Consider the following 15,887-nt stretch of genomic DNA (forward strand, 5'->3'; position numbering starts at 1 on the left):
GTTGTATTTGTGAGTCACGTTTGAGACTGTAACCCAGGGAAATGCCGTCGTGTCACAGGAGATATTTAAGCATCAGTGTGTGTCCACGTGTACACAGACGTGTAGACGCCGGAGGAAAGGCCTCCACTAGCCGTCGCGCTGGGGGCAGCTGCCTGCAGGTGGCGGACAGCGAGGAGCTGCGATCCCGCTCTTGGCGCTTTCCCAGAATCCCAGACCCACAACAGCAAATACTGGTTTTGCCGTGAGAACAAGGCACCTCGAGGAAAGAAACGTGCCAAGGCCGTCAAGGAAATCCTGGAAGGCTTTGCTCAGAAGTGGTTCACACAGCAGCTGTCTGGCCACGTCGGCCACAGGCACACAGTGGCTTCTCTCGTTTTCTGTGTGGGCTTCCCGGGACTTCAGTCCCTCGCTGTAACTTGTTTTCCCACAGCGTTCTGTCCTCCGTCGAGGACTCCAGATGCGTAGCACCCGTGGCACGCCCGTGCCGGCGCCCCTGCCGTGGCTGCTGGGCCCCGCCCGCCGGCCCGCCTGGCTGCGGGTGCAGGTCTGGACAGGGATTTTCATGAGGCACCGTGATCGGGAAGTGAGGCGGCCTGTGTCCGTTCCCAAGAGCCCGGGCTCCGCTCGCCCCCGACTGCCCCGTGATGCTGTGCACGGAGACCCGCCCAGGGCTGGAGCCACCAGATGCGTCCACAGGAGCTTCCGGAAGGTCCTCACGGCCAACTTGGACAAAGAACTGGGGGCTTGAGCTGGCGCCGATTCCTCACCCTGAGCCAGGACCCGAAGGAGCGACGCGCTCGGCTGACCACACTGCGGGGGCCTGGGCTGAGCACAGACTACGTGCCACTCGGTCCTGAAAAGCTTTGTGATTAAATCTTCAAGCGCGCGCTTAGCCCCAAGAAAGCTTTAAAAACGTTAAAGGGGAGCTTTCGTTTTACTTACTCTGCTTAAAGCTCCGCAGCTCCTTCCGAATGCAGGGAAGACAAGGAGGCAAAGGGACCGTTAAACCGTCAGCAGGGCCCGCACCCCACCATCAGGCCCAGACAGCAGGCCGTACCCCCCTACCCCGGGGGCCTCGTGCAACCCCGCAGGGCCACGCCTTCATGCCCTGGGCATGCGGCATCTCTTCTGGGCCCTAGGACGGTTCCCCTGGCCTCAGGTTCCAGTACCTACCCCGGGGTCCACGAGGTGCAGGGGCCATTGGCTCCAGCCTGCCCCCCAGCCCAGCCTGCGTGAGAAAACCAGAGCCCCTCAGAGCAGTGGCTATTCACCAAGGGAGGACACCCGATTTTGGAAGCGGGGCTTGAGAGCCCTAAGTTGGAGGGGAGTGTGATGGGGTCTACTCCCAGTTCTTGGGCCACATTTGTGACCGGTGTCCCCACTTGGCATCCCCATGCCTGTGGTCTGCCCTGACCCTGGGGCCAGCCTACCCCCGTGGCCTCCCACCAGCTCCTGGCTGCACCTGGGGGCGGTGCTCACACCGGGCTTCCAGGGGCCGGACGGTGTCCGGCATGGCCCGGTTCACAACTGCACAGAAGTTGGGACCCTGCCGGGGTGGGGGGCCCTTCACCACCCCAGTTATGTCAGCCTTCCTCCTCGAAGCGGCTGGTGCCCTGTGGTCAGCTGAACAGTGACCCCAGAACATGCAGGTCCTAATTCCTGGAGGCGCGTGTGGCTAAATGCGCTTTCCAGACCCCATTGTTGGCGGGGGAAGGGCGGGGGTCGCCGGCTCGGGTGCACAGCCTCATGGGGTGTGAGGTGCTTGGGACCAATGACCGCACATGAGGACGAGCCCAGCAGAAGGGAGACCTGGCTTTGGCAAAAGCGCCCTGCGAAACCCGCTGAGGATTGAGACCCCAGCAAAGAGACCGATCAGCCTTGCCCATCCATGGAGGGGTTTCAGCCCTCCTGGGAAACGACCCGCTCGTGAGTCGGCTACCCCCACAGCCCAGCCTTGGCCTTTCTCGAACCCCCGCCCTGAATCACGCCAGCACCAACGGCCACCGCGGGCGCTCACAGGACATTTCAGCCGCGCACCTTCCGTGGCCCCCGCGGCGCCCAGGGGCTACAGGGACTCCGGTGTCCAACGTCACAGTTAAAACATACAAGGCTATCAAAACCCTGAACAGCCAACTGTCACCTATAGTACAGTGGTTCCGTTCTTAGCTTTAGAGGTGACGCAGTGTAAATGAGTGGGAAGCACAGTCCCGTCAGATGTGGGGGCCCCTGGGGCACACAGCTCGGCTTTCCTTGGGAAGGAGAGCTCGGAGCTCTGGCCTGTGGGCGCAGAGGTGTGGTCTGCACGCGCAGGAACACGGGCTCATACGGGTCCCTCGCTCCGTCCCCGTGCCCGTCTGTACGTGCCCTAACACAGCTGTGGACGACTGTTTGTCCCGACACCTGCCACGAGGGGCACGGTGTCATCATTCTCGAAAAGTCTGGAACACGGCCACACGCCCACTTGCATTCCCCCGGCCCAGGACCCCTCTTCCCGACTGCGGACGCACGCCCACGGCTCACCACGGGGCAGGCAGCAGCTTGGGCGGTCCTGGAATCCGGACCCCCCCCTCCGCATGCTCGGGCTGGGGACGGAGGCGCAGCCGCTGAGCACAACCCACAGCCCACCTCGAGCCGTGAGAAGAAACACCGGGGTGTGGCGTACACACCCGGACACGCGCGCACACCGCGGGGCAGACCAGGAGCCGAGGGAAGAGGGTGAGCACAGAAGCCCTGAAAATCACTGGGTGATGAGCCACGCCTGTCACAAGCCGGCCACCTGGCCTGGGTCGGGTCATGGCCCCAGGCTCTGTGAAGTGGTTTAATAGGGACAGCCCTGTGGTGGCCCTGAGCCTGCGGCCAGAGCGGCAGCTTGAAAAGGCCTTAACCTGTGGTACCATCTGTGACTCCCAAGACGCTGTCCTTTAGAACACCACATACTTGGACCAGCACTTGCACGGTGGGCCTGCCCTGGCTCATGGCCAGGGCTTTGGGAAGAGAAACCCAGATGTCCACGTGTAGCGAGTGAGCCTGGCAGGCTGGCCTCGGGGCGAGGACTGCGGGGGGCCTCCGCCTGCTGGGCTGCCGCGGCAACAGTGGTCTCCTAGCGTGGACGCGAGCGCCTCCACGTTGGCTGGGGCCTCCCCCGAGGGCCGCCTCCTGGCTTTGCCTGCTGAGCGCTCAGGTGAGGGCTCTGGAGGGTGGGTGGGTGGGGGCACGGGGATGTGGCCGCTCCCCGCCAGTGCCCACTCCTCAGTCACCGCTGCGCGGCGGGGCGGCCCTCCCTCGGGCCACGGCACTCGGGCCTGCCTCCGGGAGCCCGGCTGTGGCGCGTGTGCACCGTGCGCGGGGCGTGTACCGAGCCCGCTCTGGGCAAACGCGGGGCCTCTGCCTTGGGTGGAACGGCACATTCGGCTCCTTGGGAAAGACCGGTCCTTCCTGCGCCACCTCCCGGCCTCAGGTGGGGACGCACTGGAACAATGGGAGCTTCTAGATGGGCCAGTGTTCCTGGGAACTGAGGAGCATGGAAGGAGGAGGGCGGGGCCATGGGCCCTCCGCTCAGTCCACCCTGAGTGCTGCCCCTCCACGCTGCCCCCTTCAGCCCCAGGCCCCATCCTCGGCCCCCAGCAGAGGTGCATCCTGCTGGCGCGGATCCCCCCTCCTCCCCGGCCGCCCGCAGCGCCGCGACTCATGGCCCGTGCTGGGTCCCTGTTGAAGCCCGGCGTGGTTCCTGCTCTGGCTGACGGTGGTCTCCATCCCCCACTCGCAGGGACAGCACCGCTGCACGCGCCCACCTGCGAACGGGTGCCTGAGAAGCCACATGTCAGAGTGTTGGACTCCCGGACACATGGTCCGCCTGCCCCTGCGGGTTGTATGACCACACGCCGGGTAGGCCCCAAGGGACATCGCCAGGCCCTGGAGCCACAGGGGGCCCAGCACAAACCAAGGCCCGGCATGGAGCAGGCGACCCAGGACCACACAGACCTGATCCCAGAGGTTTCTCCACGGCGTGCCACACACAGGGCACTTCCCCTGCAGCCACGCAGGCAGCCCGCGGCCCCCACGGGGCGTGCCACAGCCCAGAGAGCCGGTGCCACAGCCCGAGTGGCTTCTTGCAGTTTAAAATCTCCAACAGAAACCACCTGTGCTTGTCCTCCTGTGCTCTAGTCTTCTGCTCTGGGCACGGAGGAAGGGGCCCTGGTCAGCGGCTTGGCCAGACCACAGCCGTGCAGCGGCCCCTCCCAACACCTCCTGGGCCACCAGGCTCTCAAGCTGTCCTGTGTCAACATCACCACCGAGTCACAACGTCCCTTCTGCAGGCTCTGGAATGAACTTCTCAGATGCCACAGAGACCCACCCCTGAACCGTCAGCGCGCACACAGTCTGCGAATGGCTGAGCAACTAACCGAGGTCTCCGGGCCCAGCCCAGCCCGCCTGTGGGTGGCCTGGAGGCTCGGAGGCAGAGGTGAGCACTCACGACTGAATCCATGGCCATGAAGCCCCTGGCAGGAAACACTGGCCCTCAAAGAAGCCGCTACCCCCCCTCCCCCCCCCGTTGGCAGGAGGGGCTCCGGGCCGGCACTGCCCGCCCCCACCCAGCCCGGTGCCTCGCTTACCTGTGGCCTGGCAGAAGAGGTGGAAGGTCCCCAGGGCGCGCACGTGCTGGGCCTGGTCGCTGAGGAAGGGCGGCAGCAAGGCGACAGGCGGGCCGCTGTCAGACCCCGAACCTGAGGCCGGCCGGGGGCTTCGGGGAGAGGCAGCTGCGCCAGGGCCCCGACAGGACAGGGAGGAGGACCCCGGAGGAGGGGAGGGCACAGACGAGGCTGTGAGACAGGACAGAAGAGAGAGAGGCCGCTGAGGAGGGCGCCGTCCGGTCCCACCGCGCCCCGGAGGAAGCAAGCAGAGCACCGGGGAGGGAAGGGCCCGGCGGTCCTGAGACCTGCCCCGGTCCGCGCCCCACAGGAGGGAGGGACGGGGGGGGGGCCTCCCGGCAGCCGCGGCAAGTCACAGGCCCACGTCAAGGATGTAAGGTTCTCGTTTATTCGGTTATTTTTCAAATGTATACAATTCAAAGTAGAAAAATAAAAACAAAGTAAATCTTATAAAACACAAATGTTTACACCAAAACGGTTGAGTCTCATGCTGAAGAGGACACTGTCCACGCAGGCACAGAAATCCGTGTTGCTCCCCGCCACGACAAGCGCGCCGCTGCCTCCAGCGCACGCAGTAGCAGGTGCGCCGGGACAGCGCCGCGGCCACACTGTCCTTCCCGTGCGCGCCGAGAGAGACCGCGCCAGCCGCGTGGGCCACCCTGCGGCTCCGTGGTGTGTGTGGAGAGACGGCCTGTGTGGCTGCCGCCGCCCAGCTCACGCGCAGGTGGGGCCGGCTCTGGCCGGTGGAGCGGGGCGTCCCGTGGACAGCGGCCGCGCGGGAGTGACAGTTACAGAAGCCGCGCGGATGGCGGAAGGTGCCCCGGTGGACGTCCGTCTGTCCGTCTGCACAGGAGTTTTCCAGCAGCGGCTGTGAGCATCCGATGGCAACACATGCGCCCCCTCGGCCCTGGCCAGGCGGCTCCTCTGATCCTGGGGACCCCGCTGGGCTCATAGAACAGCCACCCACTGGCCTCTCTTCTTCAAAAGAATTAAAACAGAAAAAGTACAGAAAGGAAATCTCTCTGAGTATGACACTTCCCTCAAGGAATAAAATTAAAGAAAAAAAAAAATACCGGTGTGCTCAAGAGATGGTTTTGTCCATGTTTCTGGAAGCAGGAGGAACGCATGTGGCCAAAGTAGGTTTATCCCTGAGAATCATAAGCAACGGAAGAAGCTGGAGCCTGTCCTCGCAACAGAAACCGGAAGATGTGCGACTTCTAAACTTGAAAACATCTGCTTTAGTGACTTAAAAACCAAACGACCCAACACAAAAAAAGTAAAACCCTACAGAATAATCCCGTGGGAGGAAAGGTTCGTGCCAATCTGGACAACAGGCGCTAAGTTACCAATCTGATAAACACAAGTGTCATTTCCAATCTGGAACGAAACAATCTTTCAGTGGCTGCTGCTCTGGGGCGGGGGGCTGGGGGGCACCGGAGGCGAGGGGCGGCGGGGAGCTAGGGCAGAGGGGAGCCGCCACCTTAGCCCGCAGGCCTGTCCCCACCCGTGGCCCACCGCAGGAGGCCGGTGCAATGCTCGCCGCTTTCCAAAAGGACAAAGAAACCAACTCACAAGCTCGACCCGAGGGAAGAGACACAGAAGCAGGTGCACAGACACGGGCTCCCCACACCGCCCCGGGGCCGGGCACGCGACGCCGGCTGGGGGCCTCCGTGCGGCCGCCTCAGTCCACGTCCGCGTCCGAGTCGGCGTACTTGAGCTCACACTTGACATCGAAGGGCCTGTCCCGGCCCGGGAGGTCATCGAGCCGCTGCGAGTCCTCCCTGTCGGTGGGCGCCCTGCTGGCCGTGGTGTCCTGCTCCGTCTCGTAGCCCGTGTCCAGGGCTGGCCGCGGCTGCGCCCCATTCTGCTGGGAGAAGCTGCCTTGCTCCACCAGCGTCTCCTTCACGCTCTGCTCGAACTCGGAGAAGTCGGCTGCAGGCTGCTTCTTCGCTAGCAGCACGGCAGACCGGAACTTGAGGCACTGGCCGGGCAGGTAGCCCTTGTAGCAGTTGTAGGACAGGAGGCCGAGGCAGAGCACGAAGCAGAGCAGGAAGAGGACCATGAGCAGGCGGTTGTCGCTGGACTTGAGATACACGGTCTTCTCCGAGTGCACCTGCGGCACCGTGTTCACCACAGTCTTGGGTTTGCACGGCGTGCTGCTGGGCGTGGGGCTGGGCGGCGGGGCCATGGCCCCCAGTGCAGGGCCCAGCACCACCGGCGTCTGGGCTGGGGGGCCCGGGGTGGGCTCCGCTGACACTCTGAGGGGGGTCCTGTCCCCTTCGGCCGGTGTGGTGGGGGCCGCGGGGGTCCGCGGGGGCACCCTGACCTCCAGAACGTGCCTGGCCGCCACATGCAGCACCGTCCTGTTCCGGAGCCTCTCCTCCAACAGGCACCGGTACACCCCGCTGTCTCCCTCCGACAGGTTGAAGACGAGCAAGTCCTTCCTGCCCACCAGGCCGTACTTGGGGCCCTCGGCCTTGAGCTCGTTGTTCTGGAATGTCCACACCACCCGGGCCAGGTTGGACTTCGGGGAGCATTTCAGTTCTGCCGTGCCGCCGTGCTTGAAAAAATGCTGCCGGAAACTTTCTTTAGTTTTATCTGGAACATCAAAATAAACGTGCACAGCGTCAACGACCCGCTCGCTGCCTCCCTCCTTTTACAGACAGGTTAACACGCACGAGAACACAAGCTTTCCACCCACTGGAGCAACACGGACTCTTCCAGGACGACTAAGGAGATAAAGACACGCGTGACAGAACGGCAGAGACGGGCCCCGATGCAGCCCAGCGGGACACGGCACCCGGAGGCCACCGGGCAGCCGGATGATGTCTGGAGCCCTGGCTTCCTGGGAGGCCGAGTGGCCGCGCACCGAGTTGCGCACCACGCGCGTCTGCTGGCGGCTGCAGGGCTCGCGGCCTCTCAGTGCCCCCGGTGCCCCATCCTGAAGCTGCCCGAGCGGATGACCGCCGTCGGGTCAGGGACAGGAGCGCGACTGCCTTCCAGGGGACAGCGGCATGAGCCTGACCCGGCGGTGGCCTCGCAGAGGGCTGAGGACTCCTCTCTCGCCACCCTCCCTTCCACTGCCAGGCTGTCTGGGTCGTTGAAGCAGCCCCAAGGTACGCGGAGAGCAGCGTCTCGAGGGCGGACGTCCTGGGTTGGACAACAGACCCGGGAAACAGACCCGCTATGTGGCTTCAAACACCCTTTTCTGCAACTCAAAGGGAAGGCGGGCCGGCCCCAGTATCCTCAGGGATGCTCGCCCTCTGTTCTGGGGACAGGAGGGGGAACACAAGGTACAGGATGCCCCAGCAGCGGAGCACCGCGGCTCAGTGACGCCCGGGAGCAGCGCAGCGACAGGGACCCACTTACTGGGGCAGCCGGCCGTGTCTCCGCTCATCCGCTGGATCAGATCCCTGCAACACAAGCGGGCACGGTCACACGCACGTGCATACCCCGCGGGCGGGTGAGCCGGCTTGCCGCGTCCCCCGGTACCTGCTGTGGCTGTCCGGCAGGTGCAGGGCCACGCAGGCCTGGCTGGCCGGGCTCCAGGCGCAGTACGGGTCGCGGGCCAGCACGCAGTCCTCGCAGGTGGCGTGCTTCTCGCAGAAGGCCACGGGGGCCTGCACCACGCCCGAGCTGGAGCCCGCGTAGACGAACTTCCTGCCCTGCGGGGTGAGATGGGGCAGGCAGGTGAGGGGGCGGCCATTGCGGACCCGGCGCCAGGACTTCTTGGCGCGCATGTGCGTGCGTCTGCTCATCCAGGAGCTTCCAGAGCCATGAACAGGCGGGCACCATGGGGTCTCCAGCCCAGTCCACGCATGGGCTCCGCCCTCCGGGGCCCCGGGCCCTCTTCGTCTCCTCCAGGGACCTGCGTGGATACGGGTCTCCCTCTGCGCGCACAGAGCCCCTCCAGCCGCGCACTCCCAGCCCCGCCACCCGCCAGAGATCAAGCGGCACAAGGCGGAGCCCCACGTCAGGCCTGCCCAGCCTGAGCAGCCGTGCGCAGACGGCTAGGGCGGGTCCGAACCCGGCGGGGCCAGGAAAGGTGCCCAGTGGCAGGGAAGCGTGCAGGATTCCAGCACGCGGGACCAAGGACGTGCCAGGCGCTGTCCTGTCCAGGTTTGCGAGGGAGGAGCACGCGGACCGGGAGACCAGCAGACCGCGTGGCGGAGAGCCCGGCACACAGCAAGGCTGACCGCGCTCTACGCAGCGGGGATGGGGCTCCCGCACGGGCCGCCCGACAGGCAGCCAGGGCCGCAGGACCGCAATTCCGCACTCGTGTCTACACTCCCTTCCCCGCGACCCCCACCCACCGCCCCATCTTTTGGTTAACCCTGAGATTTCCGAGCTTAACAGAACTCAGTTTCGGACCCAGATAAGGCACAGCCTTCCCCTGGGGAGACCGAGTCTGGCTGGTGCCCCAGTTCCCGAGGCCAGCCTCTGTTTCCTAGCCTGTGACCCCTCCCCACGCCCCCACCCCCCGCTCTGCACAGGCACAGCTGAAAGGAGGTCCCCTCTGCAGCAGACTGTCCGGTGAGAACAAGCTGTGGACAGCTGGCCCAGGCAGCCCCTCCCTATCGGCAGGGACCGGGCAGAGGAAGCCACACTGGGTCACGGTCCAGGGGTCACGTGGCTTACAGAGCTGAGGGCTTCTGGGAGGGCCGAGCGGGCGACTTTGAGGGACCCTGGGGGCCACGGGCTCCCCTCTTTGCATACACCCCCTCCTTAGGGCTGGACTCCCATAAGGCACAGCCACCAAGAAGCCGATCCGAGAGAAGGGGCAGTAAACCCCTGCTGGGGCCGCGGTCGCCGGCAGCTGCACAAGTCTGGGGGCCGGAGGAACAGCACAGCAGCCTTGAGGTCTCCCACAAGCAAGCGTCAGGCACCACAGGCTGGATATACGCCCACGGGCTCCAGCCAGCAGGGCCCCAGACCGTCAGCCCCGTCCAAGCACGAGGAGACCGCAGTGTTCTGCAGAATGCGGGCAGTTCTCTGCAGTTAACCGTGCCACCAAGACAAAGACCAATGGGGACTGGCCCCGGCCACAGGGGCTGAGGAGTAAGACGCCCCAGGCCAAGTTAGTCTCCGGAAGTGGAGCAGATGGTTGTTCGGATCGGGGTGGGGGTGGGAGTGATGACCAGACGTCTGGGGTCCCGTGGGCGCTGGGCCTGTGGAGCTCCTCCACATGGAATGAAGGCCCAGGGTCCCTGCCCCTCGTCCCAATGCCTCTGTGGACCTCACACAACTGCATAATGAAAAGTGTTTAAAAGGACAGAGAAACCACCTGACCAGGCGTGAGGTTTGGTGCACGCGCTCATGCCCTGGTCCTCACGGGTCCCCATGGCCCTGGGAGCCCAGGGCTCAGGCCCTCCCAGCTAAGTCACTGTGTGGACAGCCTCATCCGACTCGTGCTGGGGCCTGGAGCTGAAGGAGTTCTGCAAAGAACGCCCCCACCAACACGCGGATGCAGCCCGCCGCCTGGCTCGGAGGGGACCAGACAGCACGTCTGCCACCTATTTCCACAGGACCTGAAAGCAGGACTCCGAAGTCCGAGCACCGTGCTCAGGGCAGCCCAGGCTGGAGGCGGACTGCGCCTGCCCGCAGATGGCGGGGACACAGGATGTGCGTGTGCGAACTGAGGAGTGTTCCTGCTGGAAGAGGAAGGAAATCCTGTCACATGCCACACAGCTGACCCTCGAGGACCTGTGCGCAGTGAGATAAGCCAGTCACCAGACAACAAATACCGCTCCCACTTACATGCGGTCCCTGGGGGCCTCCAATCCCAGAGACAGAACGTGGATGGTGGGCGCCAGGGGCTGGGTTAGTGCTCAGTGGGGAAAGGGTTTCCCTTTGGGAGGTGGAGAAGGTTCTGGAAATGGTACGGCTGCTGAGCTGTGCACGTGTGAACGGTCGAAACGGTAACTGATCCACACGTGTTCACCACGTCAGTAACCACGGAAGAACGCGCGTGTCCTCGGGCAGCATGGCCCAGCCTCTCTGTTCCCACAGCGGGGGCTGCCCGCTGGCTTCCTACTGCCGAGACCCGCGTGACTGCCCGCAAGAGCCTCAACTCGGCTGGCGGTGGGGGGGGGGTCTTTTTCTCCCTGCCATCCACTTCCTGCTGCCGTGGCTGCACACCCACCGTTCCAAGCCCCCCGAGCCCACCCACCCTGGGAGAAGGCGTGGGGGTCCGGGCACGCACGCTGCCTTCCTGCTGGTCTAGGTGGCGCAGTGCAGGGGCCCCCGTGAGGACAGACAGATGGCCCCCAACGGCTCCCCGTGTGGCCTGCCCCCTGGCACGGACACATGACCAAGACCTGGCCACAGGCAGGTGAGCACGTGCTGAGCCATAACTCCTTCCCCACCCCTCCCTCCCACGGGACGGCTGGCCTCGCGCCCAGAAGCCCGAGTGTCTGCACGCCACTGCGGAGAAGAGCTGTGGCCTCCCCGCCTCCGCCCCCGGGGGCCCAGCCTTTGCCCTGACACTTCTGACAACCCGGATGCATCAGGGTCCGGACCTCGGCCTGCGAGCAACGCGCCTGGGGCGGGCGGGAGGGCTGCCCGCTTCCTGTTCCCACAGCAAAGCCGGGGGTGGGGTGGGGGCAGGGGAGGCACCTGCTGCTGGAAGCTCGCCTAGGCTCTAGGGTCGTCTTCCCCTCAGACGCCGGGACAGGGTGCACACAGCAGTGGCTGGGAGGGGGCGTGACCCTGTGACGGAGTCTGGACACCAGATCCAAGGACGTTAAGCTCACCACGAAGGGGACCCGTGGGTGCCCGAGAAGTCGGCTGCTTCCCTCGTCCCCTGCCTGGCTGCCAGGCCCCTTGCTTCCTGCTGTCCCCACCAGAGCGCAGGCTGCGGGGACGCGCAGAGGGGCTGTCGGACCCCGTTCTGCAGTGGCACGCTCGGTCCGCACACAGGGAGGAGGCTCGGGAGCATTCTGGCTCAAACTGCACTCTGGGTCACCCAGCGGGTGAGCAACGCCCTGCAGAGCAGGCCCCGCCGAGCAGGGCTGCACATGGTGGGGCCGGGCCGAGCCCAGCTCTGCAGCTACGGGAACAGGTGCGCGGCTGCCCCTCGGGCTTGGGCTCACAGCATGGGGACGCCCACACGGAGAGGTGAGGCCTTTGGGCACAGGGCCGGGCTGGACCACTCACAGGGTCCGCTGTCCCCCAGGTACACGAAGAGACTAAGGCAGGACTGGCCTGCTGGGCTTGCACTCACGGTCCTGGACCAGGCCTGCTCTGCTCCTCCTGCTCCTGCACCCCCCACCCCCGTGGGAAAGAGGGAGGCCTGTGTCCCAGGCCATGGGGACAGGGAACCAGTCCAGCCCCTTGGCTATTTCTGTGCTACCCCCCAGCTCATACCAGATTTCACACTGTTAATGGTGGAGAAAAAAAGTCAAAAGCATGCTATCCTGTGACCCTCCGGAGCTTGGGGCCTGTAACGAAGGCACTGCCAGAGTGCGGCCAGTGCACGGACACTGCAGCCCCCAGAGCCTCAAGCACCCAGTCCTAGCTTCTGCGGGAGGGCCGAACCAGATCCGGATCCGGACCCGGACCCCGACCCGACGCAGGAGAAGGGGCCTGACGGGGGCCACGTGGGCCTCATCACCATGGCTCAGAGCCGGCTCTCCTGCACCAACAGCTGAACTGCCGACAGGTGCTGACCCGGACAAGCTCGGGGCGCAGGAGTGTTTCCCTGAGCCAGCATGCCCCCACGGCCACACTGGGGGCCCCCAGAGACACGGCGAGGCTCCGCCAACCCGCGGTGACCATTCCATCACTCAGCCTTCCATCCACCCAAAGCCCAGGGTTCCCAGGACCTTCTGTAAGAGCCTGGAGGTCAGGCCCTCTGAACCAGACGGGTGAGTGCCGGCCCGGCCTGCTGGTGCCCACCCAGCCACTCTACCTTCTGAGAATTCAGCAGCAGTGTCTGGACCGGCTCGAGGTCCTGGAAGAGCCGTGTCTCCTCGATGATGTGGGCCTCGTTCTCCAGGCTGACCGCTTTGTGCAGGGTGCCCTGGTCTGCAAGGGCAAAGCTAGAGGTCAGAGACATGCCTGGGAGGGCAGGACAGAGCCAGCCCTGCCATCGGCCATGGAGCAAATGGCCCCTGTCCTAACTCTCAACTCTCTGCCTCGATGGGACATGTAGAAACCGGTGCTCTTTGCACTCTGGAAGTGGGAAAGGAAAAACCAGTAGTTAATGCACCTCGGCCTCGTGTGGCCTGGGTCAGCTTCAGGGTTTTCTGGAAAACCATCGCTGACTCCAGTGGACGTCAGTGCGGCGAGATGGTGCTGGCCGGTAGGAGCAGAGGTGGCTCCCAGGCTCCGCTGGCCCTCTGGGGCGCCATCCCTTGCGGGGCCCCAGCAGGCGAGGGCAGGACCTCCCCCCAACCTGGCTCAGAGCATGCTGGAAAGCCCCCAGGGCCGACTGGGGCCCCGCCAGCTGCCGCTGGGCCCGGCCACTAGCCCTCTCCCTGAATGGGCTCTCACGGAAGGTCGGGACAGGTTCAGCTGGCCCCACGGGCAGCACTTGGACTCCCTTTGTGCGAGCCTCAACCTACCACACGTGAACCCCCAGACAGGGACCAGGACTTGGGTGGTCGCAGACCTTAGAGGCCAGTGCTGGAGACTCTCCCTCCCGTAAAGCCCTGTGAGCACTGTGGCTCTGTGGGGAGGGGCGGGCCCTGCAGCGCGGAGGAGCCGGATCTGCTGGGGTCCTGACCCTGGGGGCGGGACCCACCTGTGCCCACAAACATGACGTCGTAGGGGGTCCCATCCAGAGCCCAGGTCCGGTCCACCACGACCTGCGTGTAGTTCACGTCGCTTCGGATGAGCCTGGGCCTGTTGTCTATCGGGGTCACGGAGCTGTCCATCAGGGGGTGGTCCTTGACGAACTGCAGGGTCTTGTCGGGCAGGCTCAGGGAGCTGGACAAGTTGGCGGCCCGCGCCTCGCGCGTGATGCACTGCGGGGAGGAGAGCGGCTGGTCGCGCGCACTGGCCCGCGGGCTCGCGGCCCAGCGGAGGGGCAGGCGGCCGGCCCCCAGCGGTCGGCAGGCCCAGCTCTACGGCCCGCGGGCAAGGCCACCAGGCGCGGCTCTGCCGGCGACACGCAACTGTGCGTCGTCTGTGCCTGGTCCTAAGTCAGACACGCGTCGCGGTCCCGGAACCCGGCACGGCAGCGATCCCAGCCCCGGGCCCGGCGCGGCGGGGCTCCTCCGTGCACCTCCGTGCGACCCTCTGACCCAGGTCGGCGGGGCGGGGAGGGAGGAGGCCGGTGCCGGCGGGGCGGGGCGGGGCGGGGCGGGGCGGAGCGGGGCGGTCCATGCAGCCACACCGGCTTCTACACAGATTCACTCGTTTTAGGAAAAAACCAAACCAAACCAAAAACATGACTCGGGTCCACGGGTGGGGCGCACAGGTCCCTGACGGACACCGCGTTTCGGTGCGGGACGCACGAGATCAAACAGCCCGACCTCCCCGGCTCTGAGGGGGCGCCTGCTCGCCCGGCCCCTGCGGCCCCGCCCCCGCCCGCTTGGGCCCGCCCCTCGGCCCCGCCCCAGCCCACTTGGGCCCGCCCCGCGGCCCCGCCCCCGCCCCGCGGCCCCGCCCCACTCACCGCCCCGGGCCTGGGCGTGGGCACCGCGCCGTTGTAGCGCACCCACTTGGTGTGCGACTGCTCCACCGTGGTGCTCTGCATGTACTTCCCGCGCGAGAAGACCTCCTCGGCCGCGGACAGGTGGTAGGCGCACACGGCCGACAGCCCCACGTTGTTCCTGGGGAGCAGGGCACGGCGTGACCACGCGGGCGGTGGGCCCGCAGCTGGGCCCGCAGACGGCGCCCCCCCCCCCCCCCCCCGGCCCGGGCCCGCGCACTCACAGCTGTGGGGTGAAGACCCCGTAGATGACCGGCTCCTTCAGGCCCTCCGCCCGGAGCACGAAGACGTCCTGCAGCACGTTGAAGACCAGGTTGCTGTCCGGCCGCGAGCAGATCAGCCGGGCCTTGAGGAAGGACGTCCACTTCTTCTGCAAGGTCCGCAGGCCGCCCTGGTCCCCCTGAAACCGGAAGGACGAGCGTGGTGGGGAGGGGCAGCTCCAACCGGAGGGACCGAGGCCGCGCTGACCCCCGGCCGCACAGAGCGGGCGGCACCGCGTCGTCCTCTCCATCCAGCACGAAACCCAGAGAGGCCTGTCTGCAGTGGCCTCGCCTCAGGGGGACCCACAGGTGGTCCCCACGCACGTGCCTCACAGCGGGCGGACGCCCTGCCAGCCTCGCACCGCAGGCCCCTGGAGCAGGCTGCCGACCAGGGCTCCTGTGGACCGCCTCCTTGTACAGGACCAGGTCATCTCCAAGGGCTTTGCGGGATCCTCTATAAACCTGTGTTAGTGAGCTGGCCCCAGGGGACAATGCGGACACGCTTCACGTGACCTGCTTGGGTGACAGCCCTGAAACACCGCGATCTGGACGCCCAAGACTGGAGTGGAGCGCGCTTACGCGGGGCGGGAGAAACAGCCCCACCGCGAGCCGGAACGCCGACATCCCAGCTCCAAAGGGCTCAAGCCCACAGTGAACAAAACCAACTTCCTAGAACCTGGGATGTCTGGGGACGGGACGTCAGACTCAGGCCTGCTGACACTCCTGGGTTCTGCAGGGGGACCCCCAGGCTTCCCCAGGGCAGGCTGAGCATGGGGCGGCCCGTCCACACCCGTATGCGGCACGGAAGGCAAGTGGTGGGCAGACCGACATTCCAAAGGAAGCTTCGAGCCTGGCCAGGTGGCGAGGCCTCCAGACACGGGAGCACCCTGGGGTTGGGGAGCCGGCGGGGGCACAGGGCCTGGGCTCACCTTGCACACTCGCGCCACCCGCGGGATCATCAGCTTGAACACAAACTCGTACTCCACAGACACCTCAGTGAAGAAGAAGTAGACGCGGTCATCCCCGCTGTCCAGGCCGTCTGGACGCTCTCGCATCACGTCCGCGAAGACAAAGCTCGGTTCTGCAAGCGACAGACATGCGGTCGCTCCTCTGCTGAGCGGGGGCTGGGCACCACCCCCAAGGGACGCAGGAGGGGGCGTGTGCCGTGTCCCTCCCGCGGGGCATGTGAAAACGGACACCACCCCAGCCCCGGAGTCCCACTGAGGACGTGCATGTGCTCAGACCCCCGGCCGGCAGATCCACGGGCCTAGCGCCCTCCGCCCACAGCAGCGGAGCAGCCCGTGGTCCCAGCTCCCCCAGACT

At 65.8% G+C, this 15,887-nt stretch overlaps 1 protein-coding gene across 5 annotated transcripts in view; it reads right to left on the bottom strand.

The window, feature by feature from the left end:
- Positions 1 to 15,887, bottom strand: part of SEMA4D (semaphorin 4D) — an 82,710-nt gene that overhangs the window by 4,271 nt on the left and 62,552 nt on the right. For 2 of the 5 annotated variants that reach the window (XM_059142561.1, XM_059142562.1), the window contains exons 9-16: positions 15,494 to 15,645; positions 14,529 to 14,704; positions 14,269 to 14,425; positions 13,393 to 13,615; positions 12,559 to 12,674; positions 8,142 to 8,314; positions 8,019 to 8,062; positions 4,614 to 4,820 (exon numbers count right to left, since the gene is read on the bottom strand). In XM_059142561.1, the coding sequence (XP_058998544.1) occupies positions 4,614 to 4,820; positions 8,019 to 8,062; positions 8,142 to 8,314; positions 12,559 to 12,674; positions 13,393 to 13,615; positions 14,269 to 14,425; positions 14,529 to 14,704; positions 15,494 to 15,645 (1,248 nt within the window). Of the gene's footprint in view, positions 1 to 4,613; positions 4,821 to 5,014; positions 7,248 to 8,018; positions 8,063 to 8,141; positions 8,315 to 12,558; positions 12,675 to 13,392; positions 13,616 to 14,268; positions 14,426 to 14,528; positions 14,705 to 15,493; positions 15,646 to 15,887 lie in introns of those variants that run through there. The other 3 variants (XM_059142559.1, XM_059142560.1, XM_059142563.1) reach the window with 2 other exon arrangements.

This window comes from Mustela lutreola, chromosome 12, assembly GCF_030435805.1.
Source record: "Mustela lutreola isolate mMusLut2 chromosome 12, mMusLut2.pri, whole genome shotgun sequence".
NCBI lineage: Eukaryota > Metazoa > Chordata > Mammalia > Carnivora > Mustelidae > Mustela > Mustela lutreola.